General features: G+C 45.4%; 1 protein-coding gene across 1 annotated transcript in view; it reads right to left on the bottom strand.

Annotated features, from left to right (window-relative positions):
- LOC144506996 (bile acid-sensitive ion channel-like) overlaps window positions 1-16,975 on the bottom strand; it is a 173,717-nt gene that overhangs the window by 39,848 nt on the left and 116,894 nt on the right. Inside the window, exon 11 of the mRNA XM_078233549.1 lies at window positions 708-799. Coding sequence (XP_078089675.1) covers window positions 708-799 — 92 coding nt within the window. The remainder of the gene's footprint in view (window positions 1-707; window positions 800-16,975) is intronic.

Raw genomic sequence — 16,975 nt, 5'->3', positions numbered from 1 at the left:
AAGTCATGATATTCGTTCGGAAAGCTGATGCAGACATGATGGGACAAATGGTCCCCTGTGCCTTAGCAATTCTTAAATTTATTTATCAGTGTCACAAGTAAGACTTACATTAACACTGCAATGAAGTTACTGTGAAAATCTCCTAGTCGCCACACTCCGACGCCTGTTCGGATACACTGAGGCAGGATTTAGCATGGCCAATGCACCCTAAGCAGCACGAGTTTCTGACAGTGGGAGGAAACCGGAGCACCCGGAGGAAACCCATGCAGACACAGGAAGAACGTGCAAACTCCACACAGACAGTGACCCAAGCCAGAAATTGAACCCGGGTCCCTGGAGCTGTGAGGCAGCAGTGCTAACCACTGTGCCACCATTCTGCCCTCAATTCTGTGATTGATGGAGTTAAGATACTAATCAATCACAATCTGGTTGAATGGCAGAATTGATTCAAGTGATTATATGGTGTGTTCCTGCTCCTGTTCCAATGTTCCCATGAAAGATTCATTTAGATTGTTACATGTTCATCTGATTACTTATGTGCAGCACAGTTTTTGAATCTATTGTTCACATATATTCTGACATGGAAAATAGGAGCATTGTTATTTACAGGATAGCATTTGGTATTTTATTTTAATCATTGGTTTAAATAATATTTCCCCATTGTGTAGTAAGAATGGAAAAATGTTTGGGAGAAGAGTGCAACTCACCAATAAGCTCAGTAACTGGCAGTGCCTTCTGCTGCTGAGTCATTTCATAATTGAGATCCTTGTAAGCTATATCAATGTAAACAAAGTTTTCCCTAGGGGTGAAATAAATAATATTTTATTTACAACCATGTCCAACATTCTCCAAACATATTGATAATTTTGATGAGCTGATTGAGACAGCTCTCATTTCATTATCTAATTGTAACCAGGGAACCACTTGCAATGGTTCCTCTTCGCATTCCCATCTTATTGTCTCCCAACGATTTTGCCTCAGCCCATCTTATTTCTCATCAACAAGCTTCCGCTTGGTAACATCATTTGATAGCACAGAATTCATTTTCACATATACGCTGAGGACTCAGTTGTACAATACCACAAACCCTCTCACTCCCCCACTCCAGTTAAATTGTCACATTGCTTATCTGACATCCAGAAAATCAACAGAAATTTCCTCCAATTATAAGTCAGCACAGTGGCATTGTGGCTAGCACTCCTGCCTCACAGCTCTGGGACCCGGATTCAAATCGAGGCATGTGTCACTGTCTGTGTGGAGTTTGCACCTTCTCCCCGTGTCTGCATGGGTTTCCTCCAGTTGCTCTGGTTACCTCCCACAATCCAAAGATGTGAGGCTTAGGTGGATTGGCTATGCTAAATTGCCCCGACACAAGATGTGTAGATTAGATGGTTTGGCCATGAATACGTGTGGTAGGGCAGGAGAGAGGGCCCTGGCAAGATGCTCTTTCAGAATGTCGGTGCATACTCGAAGGGCTGAATGGCCTCTTCTGCACAGTAGGAATTCTATGATTCTCTGACAAATATTGGGAAGATCTTAGTCATTTTCTTTGCACTTGCCACAACCTCGATTTCTTAGCCACTGGCTCCATTCTGCTTACTAGCAGATTCCCAGGCGAAACCTGACCGCTTAAAATCTTGGTGTCACATTTGACTTCGAGATGAGTTCTGACCACAGAATAAATCATAGCATCATAGTTACATTTGGCCCTTCAGGCCACCATAAGTTCTGTTGCTGGATGAGAAAGTGGAAGTAATTCACGCTACAGAATAGTTTTTATGAGCGATCATGTAATTCCCACCTCATTAATTATAGATGTGTGCATTGCGTATCAAGTCTCATGGTGAGGCAGGCAGAAAGTTTAATGTTCCGCCATCATGTCCAAGTGCCATATTTAACAGAACCTGGACAGGTTTTCATTAATGGGAAGAAGGAAAGGATGAATAGAAGGCAGCAAGCCATGGCTCCTGCTTCAGTGGCAGATCCCCGGAGCATTTATTGGAAGCTGTTCGGGAAAGGTGGAATGTCCTCTACCCTGGGGATGGCTACATGAGGCCATCCAAGATGATCACTGTGGGGTGGGAACAGGCAGGCTGAGTTGTCAATGTTCTTGGGGTACAAAGGAGGACCACCCTGCAGTACAGAAAAAAGGCCAATGATTTAATTTGTGCCACTTGGGTAAATGAACCTTCTTGCTCAATGTTCATTAATCGGTTGCATCTATCAGTCCCGAGGCTGATTGAATAATGGAGCTTGCACTCAATGTTGCTGTTTTGATGGTAGTGATCTGATGAGGAGGAGGTGAAGAGCCCTATATCGCATAGTGCAACTTCGAGAGGAGGCCTGGCCTAAGGTCCATAGTAAGAGTTTTAACAACACCAGGTTAAAGTCCAACAGGTTTATTTGGTAACAAATGCCATTAGCTTTCGGAGCCCTGCTCCTTCATCAGATGGAGTGGATATCTGCTCCCAAACAAGGCAAACAGAGACACAAAATCAATTTACAGAATACTGATCTGTTTGTATTTTGAATTCCACATTCGCATCAACCCTTGATAATCTTTGATTCCCTTGCCCAACATGAATCTATCGATAAAAGCAAAATACTGCGGATTCTGGAATCTGAAACAAAAACAGAAAATGCTGGAAAATCTCAGCAGGTTTGACAGCATCTGTGGGGAGAGAATAGAGCCAATGTTTCAAGTCTTGATGACCCTTCATCAGAATCTATCGACCTCTGCCTTAAGAATACTCAATGACCATGCCTCCACTGCCTTCTGAGGCAGACAATTCCAAAGACAACCCTCTGAGAGAAAATAAATTCTCTTCACCTGTACTAAAAGGGTGACCCCTAATTTTAAAAAAGTGGCCCTTAGCTCTGGTCTCATCCAGAAGACGATACATTCTTTCCACATGAACTTTTACAAGACTATTCAGGATTTTATATACTTCAAATAAGTCAATAGATACAAGCCCCACCTGTCAACGCTTTTCTCTTAAGACAATCCATTCATTCCAGGTAATCCTCCATTGAACCGCTTTCCTTCCTTAAATAAGGAGACCAAAACTGCACACAGTGGTTGAGATGTACTCTCACAAATGCCCCGTATAACTGAAGTACAACATCCCTACTTTTATGTTCAATTTCTCTTGCAATAAAGGATAGCATTTGTTAGCCTTCTTAAGTTCTTGGTGTCCCCGCACACTAACATGTTGTGACTTATGCACCACAACATCGAGATCCTTCTGCACCTCAGAATTCTGCAGTTGTTCTCCATTTAAGTAATACTCTGTCTTTTTATTCTTCCCACCAAAGTGAACAATTTTTCAATATTATATTCCAGCTACCAGATTTTTTGCTCAATCACTCAACTTGAAACCTCCATATGTCCACTTCACAACATGTTTTCCTACCTATCTTTTTGTCATCTGTAATTTTAGCTAACATGCTATCACTCACTTCTTCTAACTCATTGATATAAATTGTCAAAAGTTGAGGTCCTGGCACAGGCCACTGTGGGTCTCCACTTGTCACATCCTATGGTTGTGTAGTGGCATTTCTGGCGTTGTCAACAGACTTCAGACTTTGTTAGGATCAAAAGGAGTTTTCAGCAATAAGCTGCCCTGGAGTATCAACTCAGATGCTCCAGCCCACATATGCTTAAGAACAAAGAACAATACAGCACAGGCACAGGCCCTTCAGCCCTCCAAGCCCGCGCCGCTCCCTGGTCCAAACGAGACCATTCTTTTGTATCCCTCCATTCCCACTCCGTTCATGTGGCTATCTAGATAAGTCTTAAACATTCCCAGTGTGTCCGCCTCCACCACCTTGCCCGGCAGCGCATTCCAGACCCCCACCACCCTCTGTGTAAAATACGTCCTTCTGATATCCGTGTTAAACCTCCCCCCGCTCACCTTGAACCTATGACCCCTCGTGAACGTCACCACCGACCTGGGGGAAAAAGCTTCCCACCGTTCACCCTATCTATGCCTTTCATAATTTTATGATGTGGAGATGCCGGCGTTGGACTGGGGTAAACACAGTAAGAAGTTTAACAACACCAGGTTAAAGTCCAACAGGTTTATTTGGTAGCAAAAGCCACACAAGCTTTCGAAGCTCTAAGCCCCTTCACTCACCTGAAGAAGGGGCTTCGAGCTTCGAAAGCTTGTGTGGCTTTTGCTACCAAATAAACCTGTTGGACTTTAACCTGGTGTTGTTAAACTTCTTACTGTGTTTCATAATTTTATACACCTCTATTAGGTCACCCCTCATCCTCCGTCTTTCCAGTGAGAACAACCCCAGCTTACCCAATCTCTCCTCATAACTAAGCCCTTCCATATCAGGCAACATCCTGGTAAACCTCCTCTGCACTCTCTCTAAAGCCTCCACGTCCTTCTGGTAGTGTGGCGACCAGAACTGGGCACAGTATTCCAAATGCGGCCGAACCAATGTTCTATACAACTGCAACATCAGACCCCAACTTTTGTACTCTGTGCCCCGTCCTATAAAGGCAAGCATGCCATATGCCTTATTCGCTACCTTCTCCACCTGTGACGTCACCTTCAAGGATCTGTGGACTTGCACACCCAGGTCCCTCTGTGTATCTACACCCTTTATGGTTCTGCCATTTATCGTATAGCTCCCCCCTCCATTAGTTCTACTAAAATGCATCACTTCGCATTTATCTGGATTGAACTCCATCTGCCATTTCTTTGCCCAAATTTCCAGCCTATCTATATCCTTCTGTAGCCTCTGACAATGTTCCTCACTATCTGCAAGTCCAGCCATTTTCGTGTCGTCCGCAAACTTACTGATCACCCCAGTTACACCTTCTTCCAGATCGTTTATATAAATCACAAACAGCAGAGGTCCCAATACAGAGCCCTGCGGAACACCACTTGTCACAGGCATCCAGCCGGAAAAAGACCCTTCCACTACCACCCTCTGTCTTCTGTGACCAAGCCAGTTCTCCACCCATCTAGCCACCTCCCCCTTTATCCCATGAGATCCAACCTTTTGCACCAACCTACCATGAGGGACTTTGTCAAATGCTTTACTAAAGTCCATATAGACGACATCTACGGCCCTTCCCTCGTCAACCATTCTAGTCACTTCTTCAAAAAACTCCACCAGGTTAGTGAGGCATGACCTCCCTCTCACAAAACCATGCTGACTATCGTTAATAAGTTTATTCCTTTCTAAATGCGCATACATCCTATCTCTAAGAATCCTCTCCAACAACTTCCCCACCACGGACGTCAAGCTCACTGGCCTATAATTTCCCGGGTTATCCTTCCTACCCTTCTTAAATAACAGGACCACATTAGCTATCCTCCAGTCCTCTGGGACCTCACCTGTGTCCAGTGATGAGACAAAGATTTGCGTCAGAGGCCCAGCGATTTCATCTCTCGTCTCCCTGAGCAGCCTGGGATAGATTCCATTAGGCCCTGGGGATTTGTCAGTCTTTATATTCCCTAAAAAACCGAACACTTCCTCCCTTGGAATGAAGATTTTCTCTAACGGGTCAACACTCCCCTCCGAGACACTCCCAGTCAACACATCCCTCTCCTTTGTGAATACCGACGCAAAGTATTCATTTAGGATCTCCCCTACTTCTTTGGGCTCTAAGCATAATTCCCCACTTTTGTCCCTGAGAGGTCCGATTTTTTCCCTGGCAACCCTTTTGTTCCTAACGTATGAATAAAATGCCTTGGGATTCTCCTTAATCCTGCCTGCCAAGGACATTTCGTGACCCTTTTTCCCCTTTTAATTCCTCGTTTGAGTTCTTTCCTACTTTCTTTGTATTCCTCCAGAGCTCCCTCCGTTTTTAGCTGCCTGGACCGAACGTACGCCTCCCTTTTCTTTTTGACCAATTTCCCTGGTTATCCACGGTTCTTGAATCCTTCCCTTCCTATCCTTTTTTACAGGCACATGCCTATCTTGCAGCCCTAACAACTGTTCCTTAAAAGACTCCCACATGCCAGATGTGGATTTACCCTCAAACAGCCTCTCCCAATCAACAGCTGCCAATTTCTGCCTAATCCCATTAAAGTTAGCCTTCCCCCAATCCAACACCTTACCCTTGGGACACCACTCATCCTTTTCCATCACTAACCTAAAGCTAACAGAATTGTGGTCACTATTTGTCACATGTTCCCCTACCGAAACTTTGAAGACCTGACCTGACCGTACTAGGTCCAGTATAGCCCCCTCTCTAGTCGGGCTATCTACATATTGTTCCAAAGAACCCTCCTGTACGCATTTTACAAATTCCTCCCCATCCAGAGTCCCTGCTCTCAGCGATTTCCAGTCTATACCAGGGAAATTGAAGTCTCCCACGACAACAACCCTATTTTTCCTGCACCTATCCATTATCTACTGACTTATCCGTTCTTCCACTTCCCTTGGGCTGTTGGGGGGCCTGTAGTACACCCCCAACATAGTGACTGCAGCCTTCCTGTTTCTGAGCTCCACCCACAGTGACTCGTTACACGACCCCTCTGAATTGTCCTCCCTCTGCACTGCTGTAATATGCTCTCCAACTAATACTGCTACTCCCCACCTCTTTTGGCCCCTCCTCTGTCTCGCCTAAAACACTTGTACCCTGGAATATTCAGCTGCCAGTCCTGTCCCTCTTTTAACCAAGTCTCTGTCACCGCAACTACATCCAAATTCCTCGTGAGCATTAAGGCCCTAAGTTCGTCTGTCTTACCTGCTACGCTCCTTGCATTGAAGTATAAGCACTCCAGACCTCCAGGCCCAGTGAGGTCATCCGCCCCCAGAGTGCTCTTCTTCTTTGCCGACCTTGTCCTGGCCCCAAGCTCGTCCCCAGCCTCTACACTTGTAGACCTAATTTTTTGATCCCCACCCCCCTGCCATATTAGTTTAAACCCACCCGAACTGCACTAGCAAAACTCCCAGCCAGGATATTCATGCCCTTCCAATTTAGTTGTGACCCGTCCTTCTTGTACAGGTGCCCTCCTCTCTTGAAAACTTCCCAGTGATCCAGGAATATGAAGCCCTCCCTCCTGGACCAGTCCTTTAGCCAAGCGTTCAATTGTACTCTCTCCCTATTCCTAGCCTCACTGGCCCTAGGCATTGGGAGCAGCCCAGAGATTGCCACTCTGGAGGCCCTACTTTTTAGCCTATTTCCCAACTCCCTGAATTGCTCTCGTAGGATCCCCCTGCTCTTCCTATCTACGTCATTTGCACCAATGTGTACAATGACATCCGTTTCTTTATCCTCCCCTTTTAATATGCCTCCTATCCGCTGGGAGACATCCAGTATCCCAGCACCAGGTAGGCAGACTACCATCCTGGAGTCCTGTTCGCACCCACAGAATCGCCTGTCCGTGCCTCTAACTGACGCGTCCCCCACCACTATTGCTCTCCTAATCCCTCTCTTTCCTTTCCGGGCCACAGAGCCTGACTGTGTGCCAGTGACCTGGTCACTGTGGCTTACCCCTGGAGAGTCATCCTCCTCCACACGATCCAAAACAATATACCTGTTTTGGAGTGGGACAACCACAGGTGACCCCGCCACTAATTGCTCACTCCCCTCCCCTCTCACACCTGTCGCCACTGGAATACTCTCTGGTACGTTACCCTTATGACTTTTACTCCTCCTAACTGTGGCCCACGTGTCTTCCCCCTGAGGCCCCATCAATGCCTTACTCCATCACTTCCAGATATATTCTGACAGAGATATGTATCCACCGTCTCGAGTGATCATTCAGTCTCGGCTCCCATTGCTCCCTCAAGCCAGGTGACCTTCTTCTATTGTTCCGTCGTAAAGAAACAGACACTTCGGGCAGAATCCTCCCAAAAAAATTCTAAGTGTTGAATTCACGGGAAAACTGAAGTAATTCACATTGTTTTTTTTAGTGGGAGTTCACACTAGAATCTCCCAGAATCTGTGCACTGCAGAGGCCACCAGCATGAATATCATTAAATTTCAGGGGGCAAAGCCAAGCCAGCGGGCATCTCCGCATGCGCAATGGTCCCAAACTGTCAGCCTCCCATTTGCTGGCCAGCTCAATTGCTGGTCAGCCCAGGACCCCCCCAGTGCTGCCCCCCAACACCCCCACAGCCCAATGGTCGCTCCCTCAACAATTCCGGGCACTCATAGCATCCCGGACTGCCCGGATCTCCAGCAGCATTCCCCCCCACCCACCCCCCCCCGCCCCCGCCTCCTGCAGTGCCAATCCTTTCCATCCCCCTGCATGCAGACACCCCTGCAGGCAGACCACCTCTGCCCCTGGCAGACACCCCTGGCAGAAACCCCTCGCCAGCAGACAACCCCCAGCCCACCCCGATCGCTGGTCTCCTTCCTGCCCCCATCGATCCCAATGCAGAGTGGCAGCGGGACCTCCCACCCCCACTGATCATACCCTATGTCCTGCCCCCATCAGGCCCAGCCAGAGAATCGCGGCCTTTGTCATCCTATGGCCATGTTTCCAAAATGGCTATAAGATCAGATTTATTTACTTCGAAGTGTGCCATCAATTTACTTGTCTGCTTGTCCCTTTACCTGCCTCACTTACGGTCATATCCTCTTCGAATCATAGAAACCCTACAGTGCAGAAAGAGGCCACCTGGCCCATCGAGTCTGCACGGACCACAATCCCAGCCAGGCCCTACCCCCATATCCCTACACATTTACCCACTAATCCCTCTAACTTACGCATCTTAGGACACTAAGGGGCAATTTTAGCATGGCCAATCAACCTAACCCGCACATCTTTGGACTGTGGGAGGACACCGGAGCACCCAGAGGGAACCCACACAGACATGAGGAGAATGTGCAAACTCCACACAGACAGTGACCCAAGCTGGGAATCGAACCCAGGTCCCCGGAGCTGTGAAGCAGCAGTGCTAACCACTGTGCTACCGTGCCACCTTACTCTTGTCCTTACTGATAACCAAAACAGACAGTAGTGGTCCTCCAGTAGTGATCCGTGAGACAGTAGTGGGACACCTGTCTCATGGACTTTGCAACTGTCAAACAGGATTTAGGTGCTCACAACCTGTGTGGATGAAAGCAAGGTCTGCGAAGTATGATCGTCCTCTGGAAAAAAGTGTTCTCCCTCCCTCTTATGTTGCATCGTGTTTGCAGTTCAGCTTCTAGATCTCACTGTGGTGTAGTTACCTGTCTCCTCTCATGCCCCTTGCTGATCTTTGACCCTGCTGGAACATTACATCTCTTTTACACTGCCATGTTCTACTTTACCAATATTGCCATCCCTTCTCCTCCCCTGTGTTTCCTATTCATGACTAAGACCATCTATTTCCACCTTTGCAACTTTATCATTCTCTATTCTGCCTCGGCTCATCTGTGGCTGAAATTTGCAGTCATATCACTGTTATAAACTTAACTGCTTCAAAAGCCTCTCACATTTTACCCTGATAAACTTGAGATTGTGCAAAATTCTACTGCCCAGTCCCTTTCACCTACAACCAATCAGTTTATTGCTTCAACCTGATTTGCACAAATGTTTACTTGTTGCAGTAATGCAAACAATGCCCAATTATTTACAAAACTGCTGAGGACTAAACATTAGCAAATTTAAATTGACGAGGTAAAAAAGGCACTTTCTTGGTAATCGAAGATTGGTAATGGATATTTACTGCCCAGTACAGATAATACTTTAGCAGAATAAAAATGTAGCCAGCCACAATGTTTGATTAGCAATGAGTAGCAATGGACAACCTCTGAGAGATCAAGGCTATGCAAATAATTGTTAAGTACACGGGAAATACCTTGGTTACAAAATATCAAACATTTCAGAGTATTTGCAATGGACCATAAAATGTTTAATCTGAAGAACTATTAAATGGCTTTAGTACTGTTGTCATTGATAACAAACTGATTTTTCCAATTTCTAGAGCAGCATATGTTCTCAGCTGACAGGTTTATTACATTCCGTATTCTCCCAGTTCTGGTCTGGTCACTTTACATTTCAAATTCATTCTTTACACTGTAAATATGCGAAATCTCTGCACCTGTGAGTGTTACAGACATTGCCATTCTAGCTGTGGACTTTACCCAAGGCCTATCGAGGCCATTAATATCACAATTGTATTCCTGGCTCCTAAAAATGAGCTGTAAATGATGGGTCTAATCAGATGTTCTGCTTATGACAGCTATTTATGTTTTCCAGCAATGCTGTTATACTCTCGGTCGGTTTAGTTCTGTTTGCTGGACAGCTGGGTGGCACGGTGGCACAGTGGTTAACAGTGCTGCCTCACAGTTCCAGGGACCCGAGTTCAATTCCGGCCTCGGGTGACAGTCTGTATGAGTTTGCACGTTCTCCTCATGTCTGCATGGCTTTCCTCCAGGTGCTCCAGTTTCCTCCCACACTCCAAAGATGTGCAGGTTAGGTGGATTGGCTATGCTAAATTGACCCTTGGTGGCAGGGGGATTAGCAAGGAAAATACTTGGGGTTACAGGAATAGGGCCTGGGTGGGATTGTGGTTGGTGCAGATTCAATGGGCAAATGGCCTCCTTCTGCACTGTAGGGATTCTATGATCTATGATTAAGCTGGTTAGTGATGCAGAGCAACAGCAACAGCATGATTATAATCCACGTACTGGCTGAGCTTATTCATGAAAGTTCACCTTCTCAACTTTACCCCTTACCTGAGGTGTGGTGATCCTCAAGTTATATCACCACTATTCAGCTTTCCCCTCAACGGGGACTGCAGTCTATGGTCATCTGTGATTATGACGAGTTTATACTCCGGGTGAAAGGAGATGAAACCATCATTACCATGCTTTGTATCAGTGCTTATTTAGGTAGGACAAAATGCCAGATGCTCAGGTGCTCACTTGAGCTGGCATGTCAAGCATCTACAACATAGCTAAAATGCCTGACACTCACTGACCAAAGTGAATATAGAGAGCTTGAGTCTGGATTGCACTATCATGGAAATCAAAGGAGGCACTACAAGAACACCCTGAAGGCTTCATATAAGCGTACTGATATCGACCTTCGGTCCTGGGAGAGGCTCAACCATGTTTGCTGCATCTGACATAACCAAATAAAAAGAAGTGTAGTCTCCTTTGAAAGCAATCCCATGGAGGCAGAGAGAAAACCCAAGAGGAAATCTGGAGCCAGCAACTTGTCTAAAACTCAATCATTTGTGATATCCTCTCCTGTTTGCACAGTACATCCAGATTCACTGAGAACCTCATAGCAGAAGCCATCAACCCCAAAATTTAGCTGTGACTCCCTGGTGGCTCTCCTCGACATTGTTTGCAAACACCGTGATGCCGACTTTGAGGGATGGAACAAGGAGGTCCTCCAGCCTCACTAGCCTGGGACGGGTTTGTGGGGTGCTCTGTGCTGCTGTGACCCAAAAAAGAAAGGTACTGCAGTGCAGGAAGAGGAAGAGTGATTAAGTCGCTCCATCAGAGTAAGTCAGCCATTTGCTCAGTCCAAACTCACACTCTTATAATGGCATCTGGTACACAAAGAGTTCAACTCCTTAGGGATCTCCCACATCTTAGTGGAGGAGACAACATGTACACCTTAACATCATCAGTATCGAATCCACCATGAATAGTGTGGAGGAGCAGAGGGATCTAGGTGTATGTGTGCATAGATCCCTGAAAGTTGGGAATCAAGTAGATAAGGTTGTTAAGAAGGCATATGGTGTCTTGGCGTTTATTGGTAGGGGGATTGAATTTAGGAGTCGTAGCGTTATGTTGCAACTGTACACAACTCTGGTGCGGCCGCACTTGGAGTACTGTGTGCAGTTCTGGTCCCCACATTACAGGAAGGATGTGGAGGCTTTGGAGAGGGTGCAGAGGAGGTTTACCAGGATGTTGCCTGGTATGGAGGGGAGATCCTATGAGGAGAGGCTGAGGGATTTGGGATTGTTTTCGCTGGAAAGGCGGCGGCTAAGAGGGGATCTTATTGAAACATATAAGATGATTAGAGGTTTAGATAGGGTGGATAGTGATAGCCTTTTTCCTCTGATGGAGAAATCCAGCACGAGGGGGCATGGCTTTAAATTGAGGGGGGGTAGTTATAGAACCGATGTCAGGGGTAGGTTCTTTACCCAGAGGGTGGTGAGGGATTGGAATGCCCTGCCAGCATCAGTTGTAAATGCGCCTAGTTTGGGGGCGTTTAAGAGATCCGTAGATAGGTTCATGGACGAAAAGAAATTGGTTTAGGTTGGAGGGTCACAGTTTTTTTTTTTAACTGGTCGGTGCAACATCGTGGGCCGAAGGGCCTGTTCTGCGCTGTAATGTTCTATGTTCTATGTTCTATGCTGCACAAACAGCACCTTCAGTATACACAGTCAGCAGGCATGCTTCCCAAGTCCATAACAGGAGGAATGACAGACATCCAGGAACTCTCCCCTAGAGTTGGACGCAGCTGAGTTGGCAAGCGAGGACAGGCATCGCTCCTGTGCTAAAAGCGACATTGTTTCCCCCATTAACTCAGTACAGAACAGGAAGATAATGGCTTTGTGGTATTATTGCTAGACTATGCATCCAGAAACCCAGCCAATGTTCTGGGGATTTGGGTTCAAAACCTGCCACAGCAGATGGTGGAATTTGGATTCAATAAAACATTTCTGGAATTAAGAATCTACTGATGACCATGAAACGATTATTGAATTTTGGAAAACCCCATCTGGTAAACTAATGTGCTTTAGGGAAGGAAATCTGCTGTCCTTATCTTGTCTGGCCTACATGTAACTCCAGAGTCACAGCAACTGCTCTTGGGCAACTAGGGAATGGCTATAACTGCTGGCCAGCTAGCAACACCCATGTCCCATGAATAAATAATAAAAATATAATTGATCACATCCTGACATTCACTGTGAGTGACATGCAATGATACACTTTGCCTGCTCATGAACTAAATCTATCTTCTCTCTCTTACAGGCACCAGCCAAACAATCATCGCTAGCCCACATCAGATGAGGATCAATTTAATGAATTTGATGAAGACCTGTGTTCACCACTGTGTTCACCTGCGCCCTTCACCAGTACAAAGACACACTTCAGTGGATTAGATTTAGCTGAGGCCTGGGGTCACTGCTCTACACAGCAGTCAGAGGCAGTAACAACCCAGGTCTCTGACACTTGGACGACTTGCTGAGACCAGATATTTGCTGAGCCGGAGTCAGATGATGAGCCTCTGCACCAACCATGGCACACATACTGGAGATACAAAGGCAGGTGGTGGAACATCGGCCAGAGTTGTGAGAGGCGGGCAACAGACTGACATGAAGGATGAAGGGGTCTGTCCGTGTATGTCTGATGTTGTAGCCCTGACATGCAAGCACCTTGTAGTGCTGGGAAAGATGGCAACCGCCTTGGAGATCTTGGTCAACAGGTTCTGCAGGATTTGCACTCACACCTGCACTCCATCATTCTGGACACAAGTGGGACCCATCAGTGGCTAGGCAAGAGAGGAATGGGACTTTCTGACAATTCTCCAGTTGCTCTTCTCCTCAAAAGGTCAGGAAGTGCCCCTCAGGCAACCAAAAGGTCAGTTACCTAGAAGAATCTGAGACTGTCCAGCCAACCCCAATCCCCATCATCTTGAGCTCCACAGCTGGAGACACAAAGCAGGCTAGGGCCCTCCATACCTTGACCCTCAGAGCCCACCAAGGTTATCACAGACAACAGGGCATAGCAGTCAGCACGCTGCCTCCACCTCAGCTGTGAATTTTATTTGCTACGTTTCGGTACTTTGTTTCTAATCAAAAAACCCAATTCAAATCAAGTCCAATCATGACCCCCCCATCTGAGGGACAAAGAAGATCCAAGCTTACAAGACAAGATTTTGCATCCCATCTTGGGCTTGATCAAACAAGATGCAAGCTGACAGGATGAGGCATTTCACCCCCCCGCGGGCTTGATCTAATGCTTCATCTTAGCCAAAAGGCCGAGATGGCTTTGAAAAATTGCATCAGGTAAAGCCTTGGTTTAACTTCATTGTCTATCCTAATTCTTTACTCTACCCTAGCTTAGGGAAACCACGATCAAAGGTGTCAGCACACCCCAAGTGCAGAAGGCTAGCCTTGTCCCCTGCTTGAATGTTTTTGGAAAGATCGCCCCCCATTTTATTTAGTTTGGTTTCCCTATTTTGCTCATTCCCTCACTGGATGTGCAGATCCTTTTTGTTCTAGTGTCCTGGGTACTGGCAGTCCAGGATTTGTACTTGGAATATTCAGCTCTGAAACATGAAAGCAAAATATTGCAAATGTGAAAAGCTGAAATAAAAACAGAGATAATAGTCAACAGGTCAGGTATCATTTGTGGAGAGAAACCAAATTATTGGCAGGAATCCCCTCCTACTGGTAGGATCTTCCTGACCTGTCAAAGTGAATGGATCTTTAAACAGCTTGCCACATTTTCCAGCACTACTCCTTCTGCGACAGAGCCAGAAAATTCCACCCATAATGTTCATTCACCTGAAACATTAACTCTGCTTTTCTCCACAGGTGCAGCCTGACCTGCCAAAGATTTCCAGCATTTTCTGTCTTTATTACCTTTAATTCTGCATTGGCATGGTGAAACACTGGGAGTACTTTCACTCACTAGAATCTTTATATATCCGTGAGTACATCCTGTCAACTATTAACATGTTAAATTTTGAGCCACAATTATGATGGTATCAGGGATGTGAAATTGCAGAGATGGAAAAAGCTGGCACTGTTCTTTGAGCAATAGAGGTGTTCAATATCATAAAGGATCCTGATTAGATAAATAAGACAAAATTGTTTCTGGTGGCAAAAGGGTGACTAATGAGAGGATACAGACTTAAGGTAATTTGCAAAAGATCCAGAGTGTAGCTAATTTGAGGATCCAGCCAAAACTCATTCTACAATTATGCTGATGGGCGAGATTGAAATATCGAAGCATAAATGCTATTATCTGCAGTGTGTCCCAAGATTTTTATGTCTCACAGTGCCAGGGACATGGGTTTGATTCCCAGCTTGGGTCACTGTCTTTGTGGAGTTTGCACATTCTCCCCGTGAGTACGTGGGTTTCCTCCATGTGCTCCAGTTTCTTCCCGCAGTCCAAAGATGTGTAGTTTAGGTAAATTAGCCATGCTAAGTTGCCCCTTACTGTCCAAAGATGTGCAGTTTAGGTGGATTAGCCATGGTATATGCGTGGGGTGACAGGTTTAGGGTAGGGCAGGGCGGTGGAGGGGTGGCAGGAATATGGTGCCTTGGCAAGATGTTCTTTATGAGAGATGGTACAGACTTGATGGACCGAATGGGCTCTTTCTGAACTGTCGGGATTCTATGGTTCTATGAAGGTCTCCACATGCAACTTTGGCCTAACATTTTAAGGTGGGCATCTCAGTGATTTATTTGTTTCTGCACTTTCAAAATTAGAGTTGACAAAAGCATCTTCTATTTCTGACCGAGTGCACCTTTAATTTCATTTATGCCCTTTATGGGCATATAATGAAAGTAATAGAAAGTGAAGAGTATGTGATTTTAGGTTGGATTTAACATTTTGGTTGAAAATTATATATGAACAGACAAAATAGGAGCAGAAGTAGATAATATGGCCCATCAAGCCTGCTCCACCATTCAATAAGATCCTGGCAGATTTCTTTGTGTTGAGGTTCACATTCCCTATCGATCTCCAATAATTTTGATTCCTTTGCCTAACAAGAATCCATCTACCTCTGACTTAAAAATATTCTGTGACCTCACTTCCACTGCCTTCTGAGGCAGAGTTCCAAAGTCGCACAACCTCAGGGAAAAAAATTCTCCTAATCTCTATCCTAAAAGTTTGACCTTCCATTTTATAATAGTGCCCCCTAGTTATGGAGTCACTCACAGGAGTAGGCATCCTTTGATCGTCCACCTTGTCATTATCGTTCAGGATCTTACATACTTCAATCAAGTCACCCATCACTCTTCTAAACTCTAGAGGAAACAAACGCAGCCTTTCCAACCAATCTTCAGGAGACAACCTTTCCCGGTATCATTCCAATAAACCTGAACTGCCTCCAATTCATTTACATCCTTCCTTAAACAAGGAGACCAACACAGTATTCTAGATGTGACCATGCACAGCTGAAGCATACCATCCTTGCTTTTATGTTCAATTCCTTAGGAATACATTCCCTAACAATGGGGAATAGATTACAGATGTACAAGGTAACTCCTCATTTAAAATATACTGTGAGTTTGTTGGATCCCAGCTATAGAAATAAGAGATAGGATTCAGATCACTCAACTCCCTGGTTTCAGGTGCCTCTTGGTTTCTCCACATTTTCTTCCTCTTTCCTTTACTGCTTTTCCCTTACTGGTTCTTGCAATTCTTTAGGCTGGATTTTCATGCCCTGAATCAGAGCTGACCCATATCAGGCAACCTTAAAAATAGCAGGTGTATCTCCATTCCAGGATTCCTGCTCTCATTCCTGTCACTGGCGATTTTCATCAGTGTAGAATAAAGAGATCTGGAACCTGCATGCTGATGCCCCCACATGCCAACTCAATTGTGGAATTGTTTTGAAAACTTGTGACCATTAATGTGAATAGAACTGTGAAAATGGGTAAGTCTCAGATGCATTGGAGCACATTGTCAACTGGATAAAGTGCTTTTCTGCATTGTATATAATCAAAATTCAGATTTGACTCTGCCAGGTCTTTGCATAAATGTCTGACTTTGCATAAATGTTTTCTTTGAATTTCAATGAACCTGGTTCAAAGCTTCAACAGTGGCTGAGCACTTTGAAATTCATCTGTTTGGCTGCTTCAAAGCTTTGACAGATGGTTGATTTTCTGGTTGACTTCAAAGGCTTTAATATATTCAGCTCTGGAAGTTTTCTTAACACAGTTGTTCGATGGATTCACATTATAAATACTTGGCTAAGCTCCAAACCCACTAATGGATTCAACTCAGAAGGGCAATTGGTACAGTTGTCAAAGGGAGTGTGAGCTTGATTATCTTGTCAGATATATGAGCAGTTAACACGATTTTGGATAT

The sequence above is a fragment of the Mustelus asterias genome, chromosome 1 (genome assembly GCF_964213995.1).
Source record: "Mustelus asterias chromosome 1, sMusAst1.hap1.1, whole genome shotgun sequence".
Classification (NCBI taxonomy): domain Eukaryota; kingdom Metazoa; phylum Chordata; class Chondrichthyes; order Carcharhiniformes; family Triakidae; genus Mustelus; species Mustelus asterias.
The sequence above is the reverse complement of the archived record's forward strand: the minus strand, read 5'-3'. Positions and strand labels throughout refer to the sequence as shown.